Source organism: Leguminivora glycinivorella, chromosome 3 (genome assembly GCF_023078275.1).
Source record: "Leguminivora glycinivorella isolate SPB_JAAS2020 chromosome 3, LegGlyc_1.1, whole genome shotgun sequence".
Taxonomy (NCBI): domain Eukaryota; kingdom Metazoa; phylum Arthropoda; class Insecta; order Lepidoptera; family Tortricidae; genus Leguminivora; species Leguminivora glycinivorella.
The window spans coordinates 1,430,170-1,456,022 of NC_062973.1; the positions used below are offsets into that span (position 1 = coordinate 1,430,170).

Below are 25,853 nucleotides of genomic sequence, written 5' to 3' on the forward strand. Positions count from 1 at the left end.
TTTGAACTTTTAGTAAACACAAGTTTTCGCTGTCACATAACTTCACACGGACATCGATAGTTCATCATCATCATTAGAGATGGGCCGAATATGGACTTTGCCGAATACGAATATTCGGTTCAGCTCTTACCGAACCGAACATTCGGCCGAATATTCGGTTACGCCATATTTTTAAGGCGGATGTTAAGATTGAAACTAGTAAATGATTGATAATGGTCAATACTTAAATTATGTTACTACAACTATGTTCTTATGATTTAGTGAATAACTAAAACTTAGTTAAAACAACTCTGAACTCTTTTCAATTCTCAAACTACGGTTTTTTTAACTTTTTTACAAAACGATTGTATTTATTATTTGACGCATAGGTAATATATGCTCTTGTTAGTAGTTCCTTAGAAAGCTACTAAAATAGGAGCTTCGTATCCCATGGAATACGTAAAATCTTCATTAGTTATTTACTTTGTTTATTCGGTAAATATTCGGCAATGCAACCGAATAATTCGGCCGAATACGAACATTGAAAAACTTATAATTTTAGAACAAAACGGACCAAAATCAACTAAAATGAGGGACAGGGAATTTCTTCTTCGTGGAATCCAGTGATTAGCAAATGTAAGCGTGAAAAAACACCGAGGGACACACCGGCTGATGTCGTGAGTGTTGTGTGTAGGCAAAGTGACAACCCTAGCGCAAAAGTGAATAATCAAGAACAAGTGCGGGTAGTTCGAGAAACTCGCGCGGCTAGAAGATGTTGATGCAATTCCTCGCCAGTCTACCCGTGACCACGAACATAATGTGATGTTCGAAACGTCGGGCCTAATATAAATGTAAGTGTTTACGCGATTAAGTCCCGTTTTGTTCTAAAATTATGAGTGCAAATCGTGTTAGTCTAAATCAATATATTGAAAAACTTGCCGAATATGCCGAATACCGAATATTTACCGAATATTCGGCCCATCTCTAATCATCATCATCCTTGCGTTATCCCGGCATTCGGCGCGACTCACGGGAGCCTGGGGTCAGCTTTGACAACTCATCCAAGATTTGGCCTAGGCGCTAGTTTTACGAAAGCGACTGCCATCTGACCTTCCAATTCCAACCCAAAGGGTAACTAGGCCTTATTGGAATTAGTCCGGTTTCCTCACGATCCTTTACCGAAAAGCCACTGGCAAATATCAAATGAATAACTATGATAACTAAAGCGTCAAAATGTCTAGTGTCCATCACATCATCAAGGAATCCATCTCATCTTCGATTAATTTAAGCTTGCATACTTCGATTGTTACATGGGATTGTTAGATCTAAAATGACTACTTATTTACTAGAGTTTTCAAAGGAAGGATATATTTACCTGTAGAACCATGGTGGCGCCACTGTTTTTTCTAGATAACCGGACGTCGTGGTACTGGCCTAACGCGAAATGCTTGCCTTGGAAGATGATCTCTTGCCGTTCGAACCCGAAGTCGAATACCACCCGTAAGTGACCTGAGAAAAAAATAAAATAATTCATAAAATAAATATATATGTTGCATACCTAGCACCATACAGTGAGTGAGATAAGACAGGTCGACTTGTCGCGTTCTTGACAGGCGGTAACTGTGAGGTAACCGAGAGCGGGTGGGCGGCACTTTCAGCGGGAAGTGCCCACACTGTACGATAGTATTTATTATTCTGTAACTATACGTACCAGAGTTAGTCAACATGAGGGTGAGGTACTCCGAAGAGATGTTGGAAGAGAAGCCGAGCACGAATCCCTTGGGGTTGGTGGTGGTGAACCCCACGCGGATGCTCTCTGCGATGGTTGATCGCCAGGAGCCGAAGAAATCGTACTTCACCATCGAGTTGGCGCGAAGGTTGACACCGATTTCTGGGATAAACAAGGACATATATTTAATTAGTTATTTTCAAATTTTGTATCCAGGTGAATTATATCAGCATCGATATCATTGTCGCGCGACAAACGATAAAACATCAGGCCGTCCCTATCGCACTTACAAATAGTGCGAAAGGGACGGCATTTATCGCGGGACCATGCTTGCCTGCCAGGGAAGTAGCCGCAATGGTTTGCGTGGGACATCTAGTGAACAGGCTTCAGTATTTCAAAGAATTTAGCTTGGTAAAGAATATGTACCCTAAATAGTATGTTTAAAAGCGAAGCCAAAGGCTAATCGCAGCCTGCTTTAGTGCGAGGCCAAGCTTTTGGACTTAGGAGTATAGGTAGAGTTTCCCAAACCTATCGACGTAGGATTGGCTTTCGCCGACCAAATCTAATCTAGCTAATCGCTCGTTAGTATGAACAAGCGTACGCTTGCGTTCAACGACGACTACGCGTAAGCGTCTTCATACTAACGCGACTTTTGGTCCGTTAGAGCCGATTCGGCGCGGCGTCGATAGATTTGGACAGACGCACGTCGAATTTACTTAAATTTGATGTTAACGAGCTTATACGCATGTATACGTGTTTGTTACACACTCGAGACAGTAACGCTCCGCATGAGACAAGAATCCTTTAGCATCTAGTAATAGTGCTTTACAGAAGTAGTGCGAAAAGCTTTTCCGTCGTATTTTTACGGAAACGTTCGTATTTGTCATGTTTGTTCACACATGTACTGTACTGAGACTGACCGTAAATAGCATGACATATTCGTAAGCTTCCGTCAAAATAAAAAAGAAATTATTTTATCACTACATCTGTATGATGCCACACCTCGGACACTGGTGATCAAATATATGAAAAAGGCGCGTTCCTAGCACACAGTCTAAGTTCGTGTAGGTGAACACGTACTATGCTTGTATGACTGAAATATGACAGGTCGACTGTTCACGTGTTTGAGTACACAATGCTGCTACTTTAGAAACTGAAGGCAGTTACGGAAGAAAGCCTAGACACTAGACACTAGCCTATTGAGCACTTACCGTCAGCACAGATGGGTCCCTTGAAGGCGGTCCAGCGACAGTCGCAGGAGTAAGAATCATATCCTTCGAGACAGGTGCCGTTGTTGAGGCAGGGTGACGACTCGCACTTGCCCACACAGCCCGCCGCCACGCCGTACAGACCTGTACACAATCATAATCATTCATGGCGGTACTAATACTTAGTGATGTACCGACTATAGGCTACTTTTAGTGGTACTTACCTCGTCTAGCATACGACAGTAAGTCGACTGGTCGTCCGTTCAGAAGCAATGCTCTGATGCATCCGACGAATCCGTCCTTGCGATCAATAGCGGCTCCTATTTAATAACAAAATGGAAAAATATTAATACGTTCACAATGACATTTTAATTGTGACTAATTTCAATTCAGTAACATTAAAAAATACACGAGCATAAGAGTATACCTATGATAAGAGGAGAAGACAGCTGGAGAGCACGCACGGGTTCCTTGGCTGTGCGGATTTCATTCTTCAGAGCTCCGTCCACTACCACTCTGGCCTCTTTCCTGTTCACAAAACGAAATATTTTAAACCTAATTTAAGATCTTTATTTGGCACAAAAAACTGTCAAAAACAGCAGATGTACATTATTAGGCCTGTACCGAAGTTTTATACACATTCTGAATATAAAGATGGCGATTATCTAATTATAGACGGTCAACGAAATTTTGGCACTAAAAAAGGCTGCAATTTCAAATGTAGGTCTCCGCGACCAATTATCTTATATCTTATACTTTTAAATGAGCAATTCTTGTATATTTATTTATTTATTTATTTATTTATTTATATATATATTTATTTACACTGACGATCTCGGAAACCGCTCTAACGATTTCGCAGAAATTTGTTATGTGGGGGTTTTTGGGGGTGAAAAATCGGTCTAACTTATCCTTAGGTCCCGGAAAACGCGAATTTTCGAGTTTTCATGCGTTTTTCTTCGCGCGCCATCTCGTGTGCAGTAGTTGTACTGTTAAGACAGAATTCTTTCGGTCGATGTAAGTACTATTTATTGCAAACACTAGATGGCGACACAGGTCAAGGCTAAAACGAATAGAAAATACACTATTTGAGTTTTTGTGGCGAAATGCGCGCCATCTCGTGTGGAGTAGTTGTGTTGTTAAGGCTGAGAATTCTTTCGCTCGATGTAGGTACTATTCATTTTTGAACTAGATGGCGACACATGTCAAGGATACGAAACAGAACCGAGCGAAGCTCGGTTGCCCAGATTGTACCTTTAAACGAGCAATTCTAGTATATTTCTTTATTTATTTATTTATACATATAATTATATACCGACGATCTCGGAAACCGCTCTAACGATTTCGCTGAAATTTGTTATGTGGGGGTTTTCGGGGGTGAAAAATCGATCTAGCTTAGCCTTACATCCCGAAAAACGTGAATTTTCGAGTTTTCATGCGTTTTACTTTCAAAATACAAAATATAAAATCATTTATTCGCAAACACATCGCAGGTGTCAGGGTTTGGAATCCCAGCCAAAAGAAAGTTTTTTTTTTTATTTATAAGAGTTTTTTTTTATCTAAAGAAAAATAAAATAGAACCAAGCGAAGCTCGGTCGCCCAAATATTATTCATAAAACGAGTGCCTAGCTAAACCTTCACATTGGCGAAATCATCGACGACCCATAATACTTAAGAATTGATTGAAAATGTAGAGGCAAAGGTTTAATTTCCATAGAAAATTTGAATTACGCGCCTTTTGTAGTGCCAAGATTTGGGTGACCGTCTATAGTTACAACATATTAGTAGAAAAACTTACCTATTCCGTTCAATGGCAACCGAGTGCCACTTATTATCAGCTAGGCGGTTGCTAGTCTCCACCATAACGCCCAACGGTGTGTCTCCCACTTGGAACTGGAACTGAAGTTGATCTCCTCCGATAATTGACAGCTTGATGTAATCTTGAGGGCCCTGAAATACATTTAAATATTAGATTTTGCTGTTAACTTTGTTAATGCCTTTGTCCATTCAGGGGATTTTTCTTCTCTTACTCTTGACTCACAAATAGTCTCATATGTTTCCCAGAGAGGTTGGCAAAGGCCACGGATTACCACTACGCTACGATCTTGACATACCTCTTTCACTTTCATAACATTCCTCATACGCGCTCGCCTGTTTAAATTCTTTTCTTTAGACAAAGTTCAGGGCAGGTTCTTTCTTTCTCTTTTACACTCTCTTTCCATTAGCGACTTGTATTTATCCCGTCAATTATGGCCGCCGCTTTCTAGCAATGTCGTTGAATTATACATCCTATCGCAGTTTTTACAAAAAAACCGACACACGTGCATATATTTTTAGTATAACAGTACGGCGTTATAGTAACTGAATGGTAACATAATTATGTGAGATCGAAGGACAGAGCAATGTAACATCGAATGTCACTGAAGTAAAACGAAAAAACCATCTTACACGTAAAGATGGAGATCAAGGACACAATTACCTTAGAGTGTAACAGTACGGCGTTCTCTTTAGTAGTTCGGAACTCGAAGTAAATGTCGCCACTATGGCCGAGATCAAAGGTAGGCAGGGCGATGTACGCATCCGCTATACGGAACGTCACTGCGTTGCCGAATAGATCTGTGGATAAAATGTTTTTATATAAACTTAAATAGATGAAATAAATAATTAGCTGGGTCCACACAGCGGAGGCAATTTCCAAGCGCGGCAATCGTGCTATATAGGCGTGCCTCGTCCGAGGCAATGAGGACGTTTTGTTCGGCCGAGCAACCTACCTTGGGCGTTTGCCGCGTGAGCACTTTGCCTCGCATTTGCCTCGCTCTGTGTGGGCCCAACTACTACAACACGATGCAGCAATTAACACTACCAAATATATATAAAGAAAAATAGAAAGTGAACGGTTGCAGGCGCAGATGAGCCTCGGACTTGCTCCTCTGGAATTTCCCCAGCATTTGTGCTACTAATCGGTGATCTAACACTTTAAATTAATGCCTTTTGTACAGTGAGTTGCGAAATTTCATTGATTAGTTCGCCATGCAACTTTGCAGTAGAAATGAATGACAATAATATTACCGTCTCCCTCGCACAGCAGCGGGCCGAGCGTGTAGCGTCCCTCTTTTTCGTCGAGATGGCTGCCGGTGTCTCCAAAATGTAGAGCTTTTACTGGTAAGTACTCCTTTTCGGTTATATCCCCGCCGTCAGTTTGGAATTCTGAAACAATATTGCTATAACTTTTCAAGGAAATATGGATAAAATGAAGAGTTTTATTGTGTGACTATTTTATATTTACTGTTATAGATAATTTTACTCACTAATTTTGTTCTAGTCAATCAGAGTCAAACAAACTAAGAATTAGTTTATTTCCTAAGGTAGGATTGACTGGCAGAGAATGATTTAAAGCATGAAATCTGCTTCCATACTAATATCATCACTACTTTAAAAAAAACTTGTATCTTCGTCTGTCAATGAAAAGAAAATTGTAGTAAGTATGTATGGAATGCATATAGACTTACTCCGTTTTAACTTTGAGGAGCAGCGTGAGATACGAGATTTTTTCAAAGTAGTGACGATATTATAAAAGAGCAAAACGGAGCGACAAATTGACGTGATTTTAAGATTAAGTGGAGATAGTTGAAGAGTGACATAGGCCATTTTTGTCTCTTTCTAACACCCCACTTTCCTAAAACGGGGGGTGGAAGTTTGTATGGAGCATACTGCAATTGTCTAATTTAACGCGAGCGTAGCCTTTAGCCTAGTTTTATTAGACATGAAATATTTAAATACTAAACCCCCTTATTCATAAACGTACACTAAATGTTATAAAATAAATAAATGTTATAGGACATTCTTACACAGATTGACTGAGGCCCACGGTAAGCTCAAGAAGGCTTGTGCTGTGGGTACTCAGACAACGATATATATAATATACAAATACATATATACATAGAAAACATCCATAACTCAGGAACAAATATCTGTGCTCATCACACAAATAAATGCCCTTACCGGGATCCGAACCCGGGACCGCGGCGCAGCAGGCAGGGTCACTACCGACTGCGCCAGACCGGTCGTCAAACTAACTTTAACAAACACTAAAATTATCAAGCAGATAAATTTCGTTTTCATCACAATTCACTTTAAATGTGCTATTGCACGCAGGCGGAGCGTGAGTCATAGAAAAAACGTTCTCCCAAGGGAATAATGAAATTTCTTGTACCATACTTAACTTTTTTACATCTATTTACATATTTTCTACATTGCGAGTGTGATGAAAAACATTGCGTGTAACTCGGGGAGTACGAATATAGGCAAGCCGTCGCGATTTAACTTACTCTCGTTAGCAATATTCAACTTCTTATTTTTTATTGCATGTAAGTCACTTGCTAAATTGTAATTATTAGGTATGAGATAATTATAGTTTGTAATATATTTTAACTAGGTAGTAGTGTAAAAGCCTCGAACTGTTTGAGTGTTGCTGCACGCCTGTTATTGGTGCATAAATATTATGGGTGTCCTCTATTGTCACATTATATTGTTTGAATTGTTTATGTACTGTTGGTGCGTCTTTTATAATAAATAAATAAAATTAAAAAAAACTTCCTTTCCTTGTTGCACAATGTACTATTGTCCCTTTCCGACGTATAGGTGTGATAGAAAGAGACAAATGAAGCAAGTACGGCTCACCTTGAGCCTTCAGCTGCGAGTACTCGGCGTCACAGTTGCACCACTTGGTGGGGTCGAGGCAGGCGCCCAGCACGCCGCACGCGCACATGCGCGAGCCGGGCTGCGCGCCGGCCCAGTAGTCCATGCGCTGCCCGGAGCGCGACACCCACCACGCGAACGGGTGGAAGGAAGACTCCTCGCCTATAACACAGAACAAAACATAGTACATTGCAGGTTTTTTTACAAAACATAGCTACCAATTTGAGAGCGATGCTTTCTAGCCGCGCGAATTTTTCGAACTACCCACACATGGTCTCGCTTAGACCTATTCCAGGCATAGTACGTACGTTTCGTCGCCTACATACGTATCGACGCGATTTATACTTTAAAAATTGAGGGTACAAATTACATTGCACTTTTCCAAAAAGTGAGTCGCCTTAAAATCTATCGCCAAAACATCACTATTTAGCAGCAGCGGCTGGTCTATACAAGCCGATTCCCACCGGCTTGCCTAAAATCGATTTACTAGTAAAGTACCTAATGTTTCGGTATCGGTTCGGGTTTCTTTTTGCTCAGTGTCGCCTAGCAGAAATTTTCACCAGCCGCCACTGCTATTTAATACGTTGGATTTTGTATAAACATATCTAGATATGGACGCCACACTGCGGTGTATTAAGGTAACATTTACAAATGCAGTTTGAATCTGCTATAAAATACAGATATAGTGCGAAAAGGGTTTCCTTCGAAACGTTCGTATTTGTCATGCTAGTTCAGTCAATGTCAGTACATCTTGTATTATTTATTTATTTAAACTTTATTGCACAAAAAAAAGAACTTAATGCCTTAAGGCACTTCTTGTACTGACACTGACTGAAATAGCATGACACGTTCGTACGTTTCCGTAACAATACGAAGGCAAATATTTTCGCAGTACATCTGTACACGTTTTGCAATTTAGAAACCATTCAAGGACGGCGTTGTCCCCGTGGTCTCGGAGAAGACTGGCTTGAAATGACATCAACACCTTCTGACAGCCGCGCGAGTTTTTCGAACTACCCGCACTTGGTTTTGATTATCAACCTGAACTGTTTGCGCACTAGGGATGTTACTCTGTCGACATACAACACTGACGATATTCGATTTAACGACTGTCGATATTATTTTCGGCTTACACTTATTAACGACAGGATTCCATGTGGATGAGATCCTAAAACCTTCGTCCCGATTGAAATTGCGATGTTTTTTGATTTCAATGGCTTCACGCACTTTTCTACTGTAGAAATGGCGTTCCGTGGAAAGGACTTTAGGGTCATGTAGTTCGATCCAGTGGTTTGGCCCTGACTCTAACAAATGTCCCGGTTTTTAAAAATAATTATGTTTAATAATCGTGAAAGTTTAAATAAACGATATAACGTCAGGCCGTCCTTTTCGCACTATTTGTAAGTGCGATAGGCCCCGATGCGATAAACTTTATCCAACTGGTGTGCTACGCCCGCAGAAATGATTATGCATATAACTAGATTATGAGCGCTGGTGGCCTAGCGGCAAGTACGTGCGACTTTCGTTCCGGAGGTCGCGGGTTCGAACCCCGGCTCGCACCAATGAGTTTATCGGAATTTATGTTGTAATATTAGAAGATGAATCTGGAAGGCTGGAGAGTAGCCGAGTAAAAGAGTAATGTTATCAGTCTGAATGAATACCTTTATTTTAATAGAAACATGCCTATTTATACATATAGGTTTATCGCTGATACAAGCAATATGCATTTATGTCGCAGTAAACCATAGTGTTACTGCTAAACACTGAAAGTGGCTAATATGCCATTACAATGTGCGAAATTGAAGGAATAAATTCTTATCCCACTAGTCATTTATCAGCACAACAAACAACCTCTTTAAATGTATTTTTACAAAACGTATGTGGCATAAAATCAAAACAAGATTTGGTAGAGTTGTATTTAGATAGTATGGAAAATAAACCACATTTTGTATGTCTTTGTGAACATTTTTTAAATGATAATTCAGCGGATTGTGTTGTTTTTAATAATTACGAAAAGGTCTGTATGTTTTCCAGAACCAGTAAAAAAAGGGGTGGTACATTAATACTAGCTGAAAAGGGTAGGAAGACTGAAACCTTATTGGAATGTAAAAAGATGGCTAGAGTAGAGTGTTTTGAAATTTGTGCGGTTAGGGATTTGGACACTAATGTATGTATATGTTGCTGTTACCAAAATGACAAAAAATTTGATATTTTTATGGAAAAGTTAGAATTGCTACTACAATATTTTCTTGACAAAAAGTGTATAATCTGTGGTGATTTTAATGTTAACATGTTAAACGATGATAAGAAGAAAAGTATGTTTGTTAAACTTTTGAGATCTTATAACTTTAGATATCTTGTTCACAACAAAGCGACGTTTAAGCGCAATGAATCTGAATCGTGCATAGACAATATTTTGACGAATTTACCTGAAGAATGCGTGTTGTGGACTTTAGTAGATCATAATGGTCTGTCAGATGGGCATGCGGGTATAGAAACCGGCTTTATAGTGAATAATTATAATCAGCATGAAAAACGGAAGGAGAAAGCTATTTTTGTGAACCGCAGAGTTTTCAGTAAAAGGAATCACGAAGTATTCAAAGATTGTATAAATAGAGAAAACTTGTGTGTTTTAGGCATTAATAGTTTCCTTAAAACATTTAATACTCTGTTTCAAAATAGCTTTAAAAAGGTAAAGAAAAAAATTATTTTACAAAGAACTAACCGTGTTAAGTGGATAACCAAAGGAATCAAGGTAGCGAGCAAAATGAAACGTGTGCTGTTATCCATAGATACTGCTCACAACGATCAAAGTTTAATTAACTATCGCAAAGCGTATATAAAAATATTCAAAAAAGTTCTTAAGAAGGCTAGGATGTTAACGGTACAAAACCAAATTGCGCAGGCAAATAACTCTGCTAAAAGTATCTGGGAAGTGGTAAACAAGCGTACAAATAAGAACAAGGTAGTTAGTAATAGCAAACTGGTACTCAAAACTGATCAATCATTAGTACATAATGGTGCAGAAATAGCTGAAATTTTTTCCAGCAATTTCGATTCCGCAAATTTTCAAATAAAGGGTGACCCTGCAATAGCTTATTCCTTACTGGAATCGAATTCCGAAAGAGTACAAAATAGTATGGTTTTTAGGCTAACTTCATCATTTGAGATAAAATCAATTGTCAAAGCTATGAAAAATAAAAAATCTAGTGGTTATGACGACATACCCATAACTATTATCAAAGATAATATTGAACAATTAGCTCAACCACTCTCATGTTTTTATAATAATTGTATAGATCAGGGTATCTTTCCCGACCAGCTGAAAATTGCAAAAATTGTTCCTTTACATAAAAAGGGTTCACGGACTGATCCAAAGAATTATAGACCCATTTCCTTATTACCCACCTTGTCAAAAATTTTTGAAAAGGTAATTAAGAAAAGACTCAACACTCACCTTTTCAATAATAATATTATTAATATAAGACAATTCGCCTACCAAAAAGGTATCGGTACCTCCGAGGCAATAGACACAATTATAGAAGACATTACTAATAATTTAAATGAAAAGTTAAGGGTGGCTGGTATCTTTCTTGATTTAAAATCCGCTTTTGACACTATTGATCATGACATCTTATTGCATAAACTAGAATTCTATGGTATCAGGGGAAAGGTATTAAACTTATGTAGGTCGTATTTGCGGAACCGAAAACAGTTTGTAGAAGTTACAGAGGTTAATGAAAGTGCTATTGAGGTCACCTATAGGTCAAAATGTGTTAACATAACACGAGGGGTTCCTCAAGGATCTGTGTTAGGACCCATATTTTTTGTTTTATATTTTAACGACTTTATTTCTTATATTTGTAGGGCAATTCCAGATATAAAGCTAGTGACATTTGCAGACGATACGAGCGCAGTCTTGTCAAGCCCAACTCTTACTGGTCTAAATAATAAGGTCAATTTAGCACTAGAAGTATGTCAGGCATGGCTTCGTGCAAATAGTTTGATTTTAAATAGCTCAAAGACTTACGCTATGTTATTTAAAACAACAGCAAGAAATAATGAATCCCTATGTGTACATATTAATGGCGACATCATTAGACCTGTAGATAGCGCAAAAATGTTGGGTATTCACCTAGATTCACTGTTAAACTGGAAGGATGAATTAAATAATTTAGAAAAGTCAATTAGTTCTGCTTGTTATGCCATTCGCAGCCTCAGGGATGAATTGACCGTTGAGCAACTCAAAATGGTTTATTTTGCCCTTGTAGAGTCAAAACTCCGCTATAGCATAAAACTGTGGGGCAACAGCTATAAATACAATATAAACCGAGCTTTCGTTGCCCAAAAAGATGCTATACGTGCTATAGCTAGAATTCCTCCATGGGAGAGTTGTAGAGAACACTTCATGAGTCTACAAATACTTACAGTACCCAGCCTCTACATTCTTGTCCTGTTGACTGATGTCATCAAGCATCGCAATCGTTTTGAAAGTGATTCAGAAATGGTGTTGCGGGAAGCCTCTAGGACTAAGAACTTAACACCAAAAGTAGCACCGCGGCTAGAGGTTGTAGAGCATAGTGCCAAAGTACAAGCGGTTAAATTATTTAACAGGATGCCTATAGAGTTTAAAGTTATAAGATGCTCTGTAACCTTTAGAGATAAGTTAAAATTGTATTTATTAGAAAAATGCTGCTATGACATTAATGATTTTTAGTTCTAAGTAGGTATTATTATTATTTATTTTTGCTGACATGTAGTGCGTATTATTATTATTAGTTATTATGTTCTTTCATTAATTTTAATTTTTTTTTTTTTTTTTTAATCATTATTTTTATCATTGTTTTATTTAATAAGTATAATAGCAGACATTTTTATTGGGGGTTTTTATTGTATAATATGTTTTTGTTTGTATTATTTTACTGTATATATTAGACATACACATTCAAACACGATGTCAAATTGTTCATGAATAAATAAACTAAACTAAACTAATGTCATTTGATATTTACCAGTCGCTTTTCGGTGAAGGAAAACATCGTGAGGAAACCGGAATAATTCCAATAAGGTCTAGTTTACCCTTTTGGGTTGAAAGGTCAGATGGCAGTCGCTTTCACAAAAACTAGTGCCTACGCCAAATCTTGGGATTAGTTGTCAAAGCGGACCCCAGGCTCCCATGAGCCGAGGCAAATGCCGGGATAACGCAAGGAGAATGATGATGAGTTTCAAGTTTCAATTTGTTTAGACATAGAGACTAACTTATAAGATAACATGCATTACTGGCATAAGCCAAGTAACTGAGTAAAATATCGTGATTAAAGTAATACTCGTATATATGACTATTAAAAATGAAATGCTTACTTGGCGAGTTGAGAAGTCGCGAGTGTCGGCACATATACTCGAGTCGTTGCGAGCAAGAACTCGATCTGTTCAGTAACGCCTCCAACTGAGCGCGCGACGCGTCGTAAGTTATGTCCTGTAATAGAATAATAATATATTGTGAACCCAGAGAAGAAAGGCAATTATTCCTGCAACGGTACTTGGGTGTTCGAAACACAGTGAATTTGAACACATTACATCAGATGCCGGGAAAGAAGAGTTACAGGCTGTGTAGGTAAAGCAATAAGGAAACCTGTAAGCCTCAAACTTGCAATGAAATGAAAAATCATAGCTCTTGATAGTTTTGATACAACCTGTAAGTAATGCAAACTTATTAGTCTGTGCAAATGTCAATTTATACCTCTAGAATAGACAATAGACAAAATGGCGCCTTCAGTAAGGACGCGTTCAACTTGCGGTAGGGCCGTACCGCGCGGCTGCGTTCGTGTCTCGCAAATGGTCTCGTCGGAAGATCAGCGCTGTCCTCCGGGTCGGCATTATGCTGAGACGGGACCATTTCGTGATAAACTTGTCCATCCCTTATACTTTTGTAGTTCTTAGCCATTTTATGCATAATGTGTAGTTTATTACGAATAAATATTTTGATTGATTGATTGATTGAACCTAACCACAAAATTAAAATTTTGAAAAACCCCCGACCGCGACCTAGTAGACCGATTTTTATGAAACACTAGCTTTTGCCCGCGGCTTCGCTCGCGTTAGAAAGAGACAAAAAGTAGCCTATGTCACTCTCGATCCCTTCAACTATTTCCACCTAAAAAATCACGTCAATTCGTCGGTCCGTTTTGTCGTGAAAGAAGGACAAACAAACAGACACACACTTTCCCATTTATAATATTAGTTATGGATGGCTAAGAACACTCCCGACTAATCTCAGCTTTCAGACAAAAAAGACTAATTTTAAATCGGCTCATCCGTTCGGGAGCTACGATGCCACAGACAGACACACGCACAGACAGACAGACAAACAGACATACAGACAGACAGACACGTCAAACTTATAACACCCTGTCGTTTTTGCTTCGGGGGTTAAAAACCGGGCAAAAAGAAAACTTTTCTAATTCCGCGTCAAACTTTTTTTTTAATTAGTTTGAGGTAACCTTCTAATGGTGACATTCAGGTGCATTAGTCTAATATATTTTTTCTGATTAATGATTAAAAATTAAGGGTGCTTTACAGGCTTAGGTGTGAAATATACTATGAAGTTCCTTTACATATCATCCTAACTCAGCGCACCGAAAACATACTATATACATAGTAGTTCCCGACATAATTTGAAGTACGTCACGACAACATTTCATTGCAAGTTTGAGAAAACTAATTTATCGAGCATCAGCACCTGAGTGCGATTTAATTGCTGGCAGATGGAGTGCTGTACACTAAGATGAATTATTATGAATTCTGCAAGAGGATGGATGTACGTCTTTCAAACGTAGTTTATCATGTATAGGTTGTTTTTTAATGTTTTGTACTTGCCGATTTTAGCTTGTTGTTTGAACCAGTGATTTAGTATTTAATACTGTCATGCTATTTTTGAAATAAATAAATAAATTTATCAAAAGTACCTGTTTGAAGCTCCCGGGCTCCTGGTAGCCGTCCACGACGGTGCTCTGGGAAATGGACGACGAGTGTTGCACCGTTGTCAGCACGCGTCCGTCAGCTGCAAATAATTTCATAGTTTCACGCTTCGCATACGTTTCAAAAGTCTCATAAGACAGTTTTCGCGTAGCAACACGGGATCTAGGCTTGTGTCTTTCACGAACTATGAACTGTTAGGAATAAAATCCCATTAATGACCGGTATTAACTGAATCTTTCCGTGCTCTGAGAATCTTTCTCATTTAGTTCACTATAGAATCGGCGAGCGCGAGCGGTTTGGATCCAGAACGAGTGTGTGACTGCGCCGACCGAGAGCTACTTAGCAGAGCAACACAAAAATATCAAGGTTTATATTAAACTTCAGTTACCTACGGTTGTAAGTAGCTGAAGTTTAATATAAACCTTGATATTTTCGACCCGGAATGTTACTATCTGTGGACTATTCGTATCATTTAGACACTATTCGGTCCCATTCGTTCTGATCTTTCCGACCGCAGTGGTCGCTGGTCTGACTGAACTAAATGAGCAAAAGACCTGAAAGAGCGAACTAGTTCGTGGGAGCGACTGAACGAGATCGGAGCGCTCCGATCAACGAACGAAACGGCACAAGCCTAACGGGATCTGGTAGCTGCCCTCTCTGATCCGCTATCAAAATACACCTGTATATAATTACGGATAAAAGCCAGACCGCACTAGCGGACAAATGCGATTGCCGTAAAAATATCGTCAGCGCGTTGTAGAAACCGTCGCGCACTGTACAGCGCCATCTCTTATTCTTCTTTTATTTCAATCCTATTATGGCTATTCTCGACAAATTTGTACATTTGGATCACGTCTCCGATTTTGATAAAAATTGGTAGGTTGATAGAGTCCATGATGCTGAGAAAGATCCACTAGGTTTCCCAAAATGCCCTAGGTAGTTTGTATGAAACCTTCCTTTTTTGTTACCAGATTTCTATACATTTTCGGTCTTGATTGTGAGCGGATCTTGCTCAGCACCATGGACTCTATCAGCCTACCAATTTTTATCAAAATCGGAGACATGATCCAAAAGTACAAACTTTTCGAGATTTGCTCTTATACTACCCTCTGCTAGATCTAGTCATTGACTCCTGTCTACTACATTGACTCGTGCCTTAGTTTGTGTAACTTCCTCACAACCCATTCCTAAAACCCTAAACTCTTGCTTCACCGGACGACACCAAGTAGATTTAGAGCGGCAGCGCCATTTACTGAGTATTACTTACAATAAAACTGGCACGTGACTGGGAAGGCAGCTAAGGGGCCGGATCCGTCCACGTCTATACTGATGGCGGCGGAGCGAGCCACTGCTTGCACGTTCTTGTAGGCTTGGCAGGACAGCGGGTGCACCGCTGTAAGAGGAATATGTCTATTGTATACAATTTTATTATTTATTTACATTGATTTGAATAGCCTTCGTAACACGGAAGGAGTACAAAGAGGTGTATTATTTCACAGTTTCACACGAATTGTTTGGACATTTGATTATACCAAGCCAAACATCATTATTTGATTACAAATAGTGATAATTTATTAATTTTCATAGTTTCTTTCAGTAGCATAATTTTGCATAAAACCAGCGTGACTGAGGGGACCGTAACCATGGCAATAACAGACAAGAAAACGTTGATTCACCCACATATCATTTGCGTCGAAAATAACCTATCGGGTCGGGTATCGGTTATCGGTTATTTTTCGGACAAAACCGAAATCATGACTGGTTATGAAATTGGTCGGTTATTGAATTCCCTAGTATTAACATTGATGATGATGATGATGATGATATCCTGTTTTCCCTCATCAAGGCCATAGGGCTCTCAGAAGGGATGTCCATTCTTCGCGGTCCAGCGCGGCCAACTGAGGCCGCCTCTTTTTTTCCTTCCACTATCAACATTAATAACAGTTTATCAAGAAGAGGGTAATATCATCACTACTTTTAAAAAATCTCGTATCTCACGCTGTTCCTCAAAGTTAAAACGCAGTAAGTCTATACGCATTCCATACATACTTACTACATTTTTTTTCATTGACAGACGAAGATACAAGTTTTTTTCAAAAGTAGTGACGATATGTTATTGACCTACATGAATGGCAGACGGCGCCAGCGTAGCCCGTGCCCTGGCAGTTACAGTTGAACTCGTCGGCAGTCTGCGTGCATTCTCCGCCGTGCTCGCAAGGGTTCGGGTTACATCTGTATCGGGAAAAGGTTATACATTTCATACAGGTTTGCCCGCTCAAAATGTGTCCAATATGGCAGAGAAAAGGCCGGCACTTTTATATGATCACAGATCATAAATTAAAGACCCGTTCTTCAGATATGCTAAAATAAAACAGCAACTTGCAAAGACAAACCAATGATATAATATAGAATACAATATAATGCAGATACTGCATTACTTTTTAACCAGATTTCTAGTTTTGATAACCAAAAAGGAAAGTTTCCTGGGACATTTTGGGAAACTGGTGGTTCTTGCTTAGCATCATGTAGGCCTACCAATTTTTATCAATATTGCAGATGTGATGACATGTGTGAAACTCTTTGAGAATAGGCTAGTTTCCTATACTTAAAATAAAATATTTTATGCAGTGCATGAAATAAAGCACCACATAATTAGAAGAAAAATATAGACAGTAGTTATGTTTAAGCATAATTTATATTTAATAAGTCAAAGAGAAAGATATAAAGTAAATGTATTGACTGTGACGTCACTCCTCAGTATTTCATAGTAATTCCATATTAGCAAATCGTTTTGACAGTTCTTAAAAAGAAGCTGATTTGACTAGTAGGAAACTAGCCTATTGTTCATATTTTAATTCATGGAAATAAATTTCCAAATTACCGTAATATCCGTATTTCCTAATTCCTAGTTTCCCTAACTTTAACTCTTTCACTTGTCGTTGGCTAATGTAACAAAAGCCAGAAAAAAAAAATGGGAGTGACATAAAATGATTACCGACCTGTCAATCATCTGACAGGCGTCGAAAACCACGTCATTCGGGCAGCAATAGTCTTCTTTCTTCCAGTCGGTGGGTCGCTGGTAGTTCCCGTCCACTGCTATGCGGCGCATGCAGCCTACGAACCCGCGCGGAGGGCCTTTACCACCTAATGAAGAACATTTTAATTAGAAATAAATAAGTTATAGATGACACTCAATCAAATCCCCAAACTGCTTAATTTATAAAGAATAATGTATCTAAATCCACAAAAGTCTTAGAGGATTGCAATTTATCTTAGTCTTAGTCTTTTAATCAATATTATAGGTTGTTTATAGGATAACTAGCTTTTGTCCGCGGCTTCGCTCGCGTTAGAAAGAGACAAAGAGTAGCCTATGTCACTCTCTTCAACTATCTCCACTTAAAAAATCACGACAATTCGTCGCTCCGTTTTGCCGTGAAGGACGGATAAACAAACAGACACACACACTTTCCCATTTATAATATTAGTATGGATTCTCTCACAGATTCACCAAGTCCCAAGGTATGACGGTAAGCTCAAGAAGGCGTGTGTTTTTGGGCTTAGCAGGTGGGGTCACTACCCGATAATTTAGTAACGTACAAAACTAATACCCTACAGTTGTAATAGTACTTGACTGGTAGTGTATACTTACCAGCAATATAGTATGAGCTTCCAGTAAAGAACCTTAACTTCTTGGTAGTTTTGACCGGTCTATAGTCCACAACTAAAGTCAGGCTATCTGTAGCCATGGTCAACATGAGAGCATGCCACCTTCCACCATTAAACATCTCAGGTAGTTGTCTCATAGTATCAAGAGTTATCCATATAGTACTTGATTGGTAAAGTGTATACTTACCAGCGATATAGTATGAGCTTCCAGTAAAGAACCTCAACTTCTTGGTAGTCTTGACCGGTCTATAGTCCACAGCTAAAGTCAGGCTGTCCGTAGCCATGGTCAACATGAGAGCATGCCAGCGGCCATCGTTGAACATCTCGTCGGGGTAGTTGTCGAGTCTCACTTTGGGAGAGAATTCGGTGAAAAGTTCTACTTTCACTTTTCCTTCATCAAGGTAGACCTAAAATTAAAATGCTAGGTTTAATTTTATCCCTGCTTTACCAATTTATGTAAAACAATTCCAATGAGTGTTTTTTTTTTTACAAAAATGAGAAGTGTTTCTACCCTACATATTTTTAAATTATAGGAAAAATGGAAAAATTCACACCTCGGCAGGACTCGAACCTGCGACCTCTGGTTTTGCCAGAGCCAGCCATGCTCCCAACTGGGGCGGTGTGAATTTTTAAATTTTTCCTATAATTTAAAATATGTAATATCGCTCGCAGACATTTCTGCAATGATAAAAATCTTTCTACCCTATTTAGTTTCTTCTTCTTGAATTACAAATAAGGTTTCTTGTAAACTGTAATATTGATATATTTGGCGGTACATATCTAGAGGGAGGACGGTAAGGAATGTGGAAGAATGTGGAAATTAAGTATTCTTTTCACCATGCTTTGAATAAATTTAAAAGTGGAACATGTCCCCCTTGAGTTGGGGGAGACCTGAACTCTCTATCTCTATACTTTTGACCGTTATAAACCCGTGTTTTCTTAAATACTTAATAATAAACTTTACCTTAACATATCCCTCGGATTTGAACTTGTGGTATATGAGCAGGCCATGTGTCTCATAGGTGCGGAAGTCGAACGATATGTTTAGTTGCTGGCCTCCTGAATATCCGCGCAGTTTCGCGTACGAGCCTTCCTTTAGGAACGTTATGGGGACTATTTCCGGTTCCTGCAAGCAAAAATGGACGTTTTAAAACAGCTAGTTCAATCGCTTTCTTGCAAGTTAATACCAAAATTTGTATTTAATATGATAACGCTATGATGTTGACAGATGCGGAAGCTTTTTATGTGGTTATTAAATACACAGAAACCTGTGAATGTGATGTGATAACCAGTTACAATGTAATAGAAATGGGTCTTTTTTTTCAAATTTGTTCACCCCACTTTTTTTGTAACATGGGTATTTATTACGTGATTCATACTCAGAATCGAGAGCTCTTTCGATCCTGATAGGAGAAAAAAAATGTCCCAAGATTTCCATAAATTTTTTCGAACCTTCCATTTCGTTACCGCCATACAAAATGTATGAAAAAATGGTAACGGAATGGGAAGAAAACCTTGAGACACTTTTTTCTCCTATTAGGATTGAAAGAGCTCGCGATTTTAAGTGGAAAACACATAAAAGATTCCAAATCCAAAAAAAAAGTGGGGTGGACAACTTTGAAAACAATGGCCCATTTGGCCCAAATATCAAGTCATGTCGTTTTAGTAAATATATCGACGAGGAATCGGCTTTCGCCGACCAAAAGTCGCTGGTTAGCGTGATCATGCGTACGCGTGCGTTCAGCGACGAAGACACGTAGGCGTCTTCATACTTACGAACGATTTTTGGTCGGCTATATAGGTTTGGGGAAAGCCTTACGCGCTTACGGCCAGAATCTAAAGCCAAAAATGAAAGCTGAATTAAGTATAAATCAAAAATAACTAACTCCATAAAAGCCGCAAAGTTTTGTTAATTCTTTGTATATTTCTAATTCTTTACTTACTGGACAATCATAGAGCGTGTTCACTTTCTGGTACTTGAACGACTCGCCAGTCTCATATCCTTGTTTCAGCTCGTAGATGACATTGGTCGCGTTCAAGTATAGGTTCTCTATGCAGCCGGTGAAGTTCTGGTTCACTACTAGGCCTTCTTGGAAGTTGGGTACACCGCCGATGTATAGCTGTAACAAAAGAAACGTTATAAAACTATGAAAACGGATTATATCGCGTATAATGAATTTATACATACAACTCAACGTTTTGAACTTTTTACAGCGTTTGTAGTCTGGAGTACAATGCCTAAAGTTAAAAAACCTACATACAAGAAAAAGTAAAAGAAACAAAAAAAATTTGATTTATAAAGACAAAATATACCTTATGTTATTAAGGCAAAATGAGTCTGGAGCCTAACAAATATTCTGGGTACTCACCCTTGACTCGTCCAGCAACGACAACTCAATCGACTGAGAAGATATGCGATACGCGAGATAAGCACGTCATGTTCTTTAGTGTACTTTAAGATTTCCATGCTGATGGTCAGTAAATACTGAAGCGCTGGTAAACTAATATGCGACTTTCAATCTGGAGGTCGCGGGTTTCATACTAATACTTTAGAATAACTGCGAAATGTCTTGATTATTTGAGTCGCTTTTCGAAAAGAAGCGGACTAATTCTACAATGACCTAAACTGAAGGTCAAATGAAACTAGTGCCTACGCCAAAATTATCCTGCGGACCCCACGGCGCGGCAATTTGCAACGAGATGATGAGCTACTATAAAAGTCTTACCTGTCTATTAAGATTGAGCCTGGAGAACTCGCCCTTGACTCGTCCGGCAACGACTACTCGATCGACGGAAAAGATGACGTCACGCCTCGTGCGAGAAATAAGCACGTCGTGCCACATATTGTCGTCTAGGAGACTGCCGACGGATAGGGAGGTTGCTGTGCCGGAACCTGAGGAGAGAGTGGAGGGTTACCATTTTTTTTTTAAAAAGGGTTAACCCTTTGACCGCCAAAGACGTCAACTGACGCACGCGGCTACAGCCTAGTGTCAACCTTTGTGCATTCCGACAAGGTTTAGGTGTAGCGTCGTTGACCCGTGTGATGTTCAAAAGGTTAAGCAAATCGTGTTAAGCAAAGCAAAAACTTACTTTAACTATAAATCTTCTACCTTATAACCACCTTATTCATATAAAGTGTTAGATTTTTGTTACATTTCTTTTGTAACAAAGAGTGTTCTCTTATTACAAAAGAAATGTAACTGTTTTCAGAGGCAATTCTTACACAAAAGGAACCGCTGGCTAATTTATTTAGGATACAATTCAGCTTTTTCAAATGGTCTATCGCGAATAGTCTTTATTTCTTTTCGACACAAAAGAAACTCTAGTGAGTCTTCAAAATTAGATAATTTTCAATTTTGTGCGCGGCATGATATCTAATCTTAATACTACTATTTCTAAGTCACACGAATGTTTTGAAAAAAAAATGAAATATCTATTTTTCAAGTAGGCATATTACACTGCGCATATGAACGTCAAATAAAGCTACGCCGGCTCTAACCCTACGCCTCAGCCTCGAGAAGATTTCAGTCCCCCCTCAGGTAGGAGGGGGGTATCCACTATGCGACCGGCAAGAAACTCGGCAGGCCACTTCTTTTCAAAACATTACATCTTAAATATAATTAACATCATGCATGCATGCATGGTGGTCTTACCTAGGTCAATATTATAGACCAGCCTATTATCCCTCAATTGCAACGCTATGTAGTCCCCCTGAGTCCCTCTGGAGTACAGCAGGGCACCGGAAGCAGTACTGGTCTTGAACCGGAAGCGAATGGTCTCCCGGGAAGCGGATATCGGGTCGCGGAGCAAGTCCATGTTGATCAGAGATGAGCCGTTGAAGGACATCGTGTTTGCCTCTGAAGAAAAAAAAAACAATGCAAAATGGTTTTAATACGATATTGAACCATAACATAAAGAAAGACCTAAGTAAGGATATGACATTTCGTAATATTTTATAGATTTAATATTATTTTCACATAATAAAAGACTTTCACAGTTTCGTTTCCTTTCAACCCCTTATTTGCCAATAGTGGCACTGAAGCTTTAGTAGTTGCATGTGTTCTGTCTACCCCTTTATGGGATACAGGCGTGATTGTATGTATGTATGTATGTATGTAATAAAAGACTTGAAATTACTGTAGGCTTGTGTTACTGTAGGCCATCGGACTACTAAACTAAGCCACCAAAGACGATGTACCGGCACCACGCAATAAAATCACTGCAACAATCATCTGCTAAGATGGCGTGGCCAATGATGTTGATATTACTGTACCACAGACAGATAAAAGTCGCTATCATGGATACGTAGTGTCAAATCTCAGATATGGCCTTCCGTTGTGGGGCTACGCAGAGGTTGATAGACATGGTTATATTCATATAGAATTAATCTAAATGACTGGATTAAAATTGTCATTCATTTTTAACCCCCGACGCATAAACGACGAAGTTTGACGTGTCTGTGTGTCTGTTTGTGTGTGTGTCTGTCTGTGGCATCGTAGCTCTCGAATGGATGAACCGATTTAGATTCCGTTTTTTTTTTTGTTTGAAAGCTGAATTAGTAGGGAGTGCTCTTAGTCTTGTTTCATGAAAATCGGTCTACTATGTCGCGATCGGGAGTTTTATCAAAATTTTAATTTTGTGGTTAGATTATCATTATTCAAGGCAACCTTATTACTAGCGGCGGCTCACTCCGCGATTCTTTCGCCAAGCTACAAGTACATGTCGGCAGCCGCGCACTCTCGGCCCATTCAGTGGTGACGACTGACGACCTCCGTACTACTCCAATAGTACTCAATGTCGGCTGCTCGCACTCGCATGCGTTCCGTTTGTTAATGTAGGTAAGAGTTACGAAAGGCGGCATTTTGTGTACATCAAAGCAGTGAGCTTTCTGTACCTGTACTATTATATACTGTGTTATAACGTAAGTATACGTACCGTAATCGCAGCCGTACAGCTCGACTCTCATAGAGATCTTGTCCCTCCATCGCATGGGGTTGATGCGAATGAACTGCGCTATGATGGGCACTTCGAATTCGTTCTTCTTGACTGTGTTGCCGTCATGGTTGCCGTCGAAAGTCTACAAAAGTCATACAATTAGATAAAGGTCAATCAGCGGCAAGAGTAAAATGAGTCACGATTTTATGGCATCACACAAATAAATGCCCTTACCAGGATTCGAACCCAGGACTGCGGCTTAGCAGCCATGGTCATTACCGACTACGCCCGACCGGTCGTCATGATTATGAGTCGTACATGTTTTAAAATAATGTGTTTTCAATTTAATCATTAAATTCAGGTATCTACTCGTTGTTTAGAGATATACAGTCGAGTTCATAAATATGTGTACATTTGTTCACCTTAATTCGTTGCAATAAGGTGAAAAAATGTACACATATTTATTAACTGGACTGTACCATCCGATGTACCTCTGGTTATTATCTGTGAGTAAGTAGGTGCATGTTTTTATTATGTGGTGCACAGTAAATAATTACTAACTAATTTATATCAAAAACTACAGTACAGTCATTGAGGAAGAGAATAGAACATTTTGGTTAGTATTAAAAATTTAGATCTAGAAACAGTAGATGCACCTCCACCAGTTGTGTTCAGATTGCAATCCAAAGAAATAAAAAAATACGTACCTCTGAATTTATCTCCAACCACTCAATCATTAACATAAAGCTCGACCAGAAATATATGACTATTGCCAAGAGGGCGCTGTTATTATGATGTATGGGGTTCAGGGGCCAGTTCAGTATACACCCTGTTTTTATTGAATTCCGTTAACTTTAAGGGAAGATTCATTACATGAAATACGATTAATTTCTCTAAGAAACTAGCGCCTTAACTCTTGCGGTTATCGAGTTATTAAAAAAATAAAGATAATTGCTGAACACGTGTGTCACATCCTTTACCAATTCCTAATGTTATTTGTTTTGACATGTGCCGTCAATCACTTGACACTAACTTGAATGTAATTCTTAAGGGTCTCTCACACTAATAAATTCATTTATTATGTATGAAAACTATGAAAAATTTTTTTTTGTGAATTTAACTAAAAGTGATATGCAGGGTGGTTCCTAATAATGAACCTAACGACGTCTCGAATTTAACGGAAAACAAAAAAACACGGTGTAGTATGAAGCGCGTAGTCATATATTTCTGGTCACGCTTTAAAAGTACTCCAAAAATGTCCACTTTCTTGGCATGTTTAAATACAATGATAATTGTTTTACCTATGACAATGGTTATCTCAACAGCAACAACCAGCCTTGTTCTCCAGAATAAGGTACAGCGGGGCAAATCTCGACTAGGGGGCAATTGTAACTAATCCATTTTTTCCATTATTACACTATGATGTTAAGTTCTACATGTATCCGCTGAACACGCCTACCATATACAACCGGTGGACACTCTATTTAATAATGCAAACATTGCAAAACATGGAAAAAATGGACCAGTTACATTTACCCCCAAGTCGCGATTTGCCCCGCTGTACCTTATAGAACTATGGCAATAAGAATAATAAGATCAACTGGTGAATGAAAACATCGTGAGGAAACCGGACTAATCTCAACAAGGCCTAGTTATCCTTCGGGTTGGAAGGTTAGATGGCACGATGGCAGTCGCTTCCGTAAAACTAGTATTTACGCCAAATCTTGGGATTAGTTGTCAAAGCGGACCCCAGGCTCTTACGGGCCGTGACGAATGCCAGAATAACGCAAGGAGGATAATGGCAATTAGAGCAACCACCCTATCGATGGATTGAAGTTTCTACATTGATAAATTTGATGACCAAGCGTTGGTAGTATGAACTTGCTGTTTGTGCACTAGATGGCGCTTAACCTACGAAACGCCCTATCGCCAAAATCACGCAACATCTTGCAATTTTATAAAAAAACTAGCTTTTGCCCGCGGCATCGCTCGCGTTAGAAAGAGACAAAAAGTAGCCTATGTCACTCTCCATTCCTTCAACTATCGCCACTTAAAAAAATCACGTCAATTCATCGCTCCGTTTTGCCGTGAAAGACAAACAAACAGACACACACGCTTTCCCATTTATAATATCGTCACTACTTTTAAAAAATCTCGTATCTCACGCTGTTCCTCAAAGTTAAAACGCAGTAAGTCTATATGCATTCCATACATACTTACTAAAATTTTCTTTTTATTGACAGACGAAGATACAAGGTTTTTTTAAAACTAGTGACGATATTATAGTATGGATTACCTGTGAATACGCGTCAGCAGAGTTAACCATTCTCCATCCCTCTCCATCGTCCGAGTACTGTAACGTGTACTCGGAGACATATTCGTCAGTAGCGAAGCGCCCCCTGGTGGCGATGGCGCGAAGCTCCTTCCTTGAGCGTAGGTTGATGGTCAAGCGTTGGTAGTAGGAGCTCTCTGTTGGTGTCCACGCGCTGGTGCCTTCATGTTAGTCGGTTAGTGTTAGCCAAAACTCAGTGGAAATATATATTTTAAATAGTTAGCAGCAGGAGTTAAACAAAATGCTGATGTACACAATCTCGAAAGAAAGAAAATTAGTTTTAAATTTTAAACTCTAGAATAAAATTTCAAAAACATACAAGATATCT

At 39.1% G+C, this 25,853-nt stretch overlaps 1 protein-coding gene across 3 annotated transcripts in view; it reads right to left on the minus strand.

The window, feature by feature from the left end:
• LOC125242519 (neurexin-4) overlaps positions 1 to 25,853 on the minus strand; it is a 44,652-nt gene that overhangs the window by 15,471 nt on the left and 3,328 nt on the right. For 2 of the 3 annotated variants that reach the window (XM_048151264.1, XM_048151265.1), the window contains 21 exons: positions 25,490 to 25,686; positions 23,194 to 23,335; positions 21,912 to 22,115; positions 20,985 to 21,151; positions 20,202 to 20,378; positions 19,223 to 19,384; positions 18,446 to 18,665; positions 17,592 to 17,736; positions 16,718 to 16,824; positions 15,860 to 15,985; positions 14,580 to 14,674; positions 12,976 to 13,090; positions 7,597 to 7,776; positions 5,986 to 6,123; positions 5,396 to 5,532; positions 4,715 to 4,866; positions 3,344 to 3,444; positions 3,141 to 3,236; positions 2,920 to 3,060; positions 1,691 to 1,870; positions 1,355 to 1,488 (listed from right to left, as the gene is read on the minus strand). In XM_048151264.1, coding sequence (XP_048007221.1) covers positions 1,355 to 1,488; positions 1,691 to 1,870; positions 2,920 to 3,060; positions 3,141 to 3,236; positions 3,344 to 3,444; positions 4,715 to 4,866; positions 5,396 to 5,532; positions 5,986 to 6,123; positions 7,597 to 7,776; positions 12,976 to 13,090; positions 14,580 to 14,674; positions 15,860 to 15,985; positions 16,718 to 16,824; positions 17,592 to 17,736; positions 18,446 to 18,665; positions 19,223 to 19,384; positions 20,202 to 20,378; positions 20,985 to 21,151; positions 21,912 to 22,115; positions 23,194 to 23,335; positions 25,490 to 25,686 — 3,116 coding nt within the window. The remainder of the gene's footprint in view (positions 1 to 1,354; positions 1,489 to 1,690; positions 1,871 to 2,919; positions 3,061 to 3,140; positions 3,237 to 3,343; positions 3,445 to 4,714; positions 4,867 to 5,395; positions 5,533 to 5,985; positions 6,124 to 7,596; positions 7,777 to 12,975; positions 13,091 to 14,579; positions 14,675 to 15,859; positions 15,986 to 16,717; positions 16,825 to 17,591; positions 17,737 to 18,445; positions 18,666 to 19,222; positions 19,385 to 20,201; positions 20,379 to 20,984; positions 21,152 to 21,911; positions 22,116 to 23,193; positions 23,336 to 25,489; positions 25,687 to 25,853) is intronic. The other variant, XM_048151263.1, reaches the window with a different exon arrangement.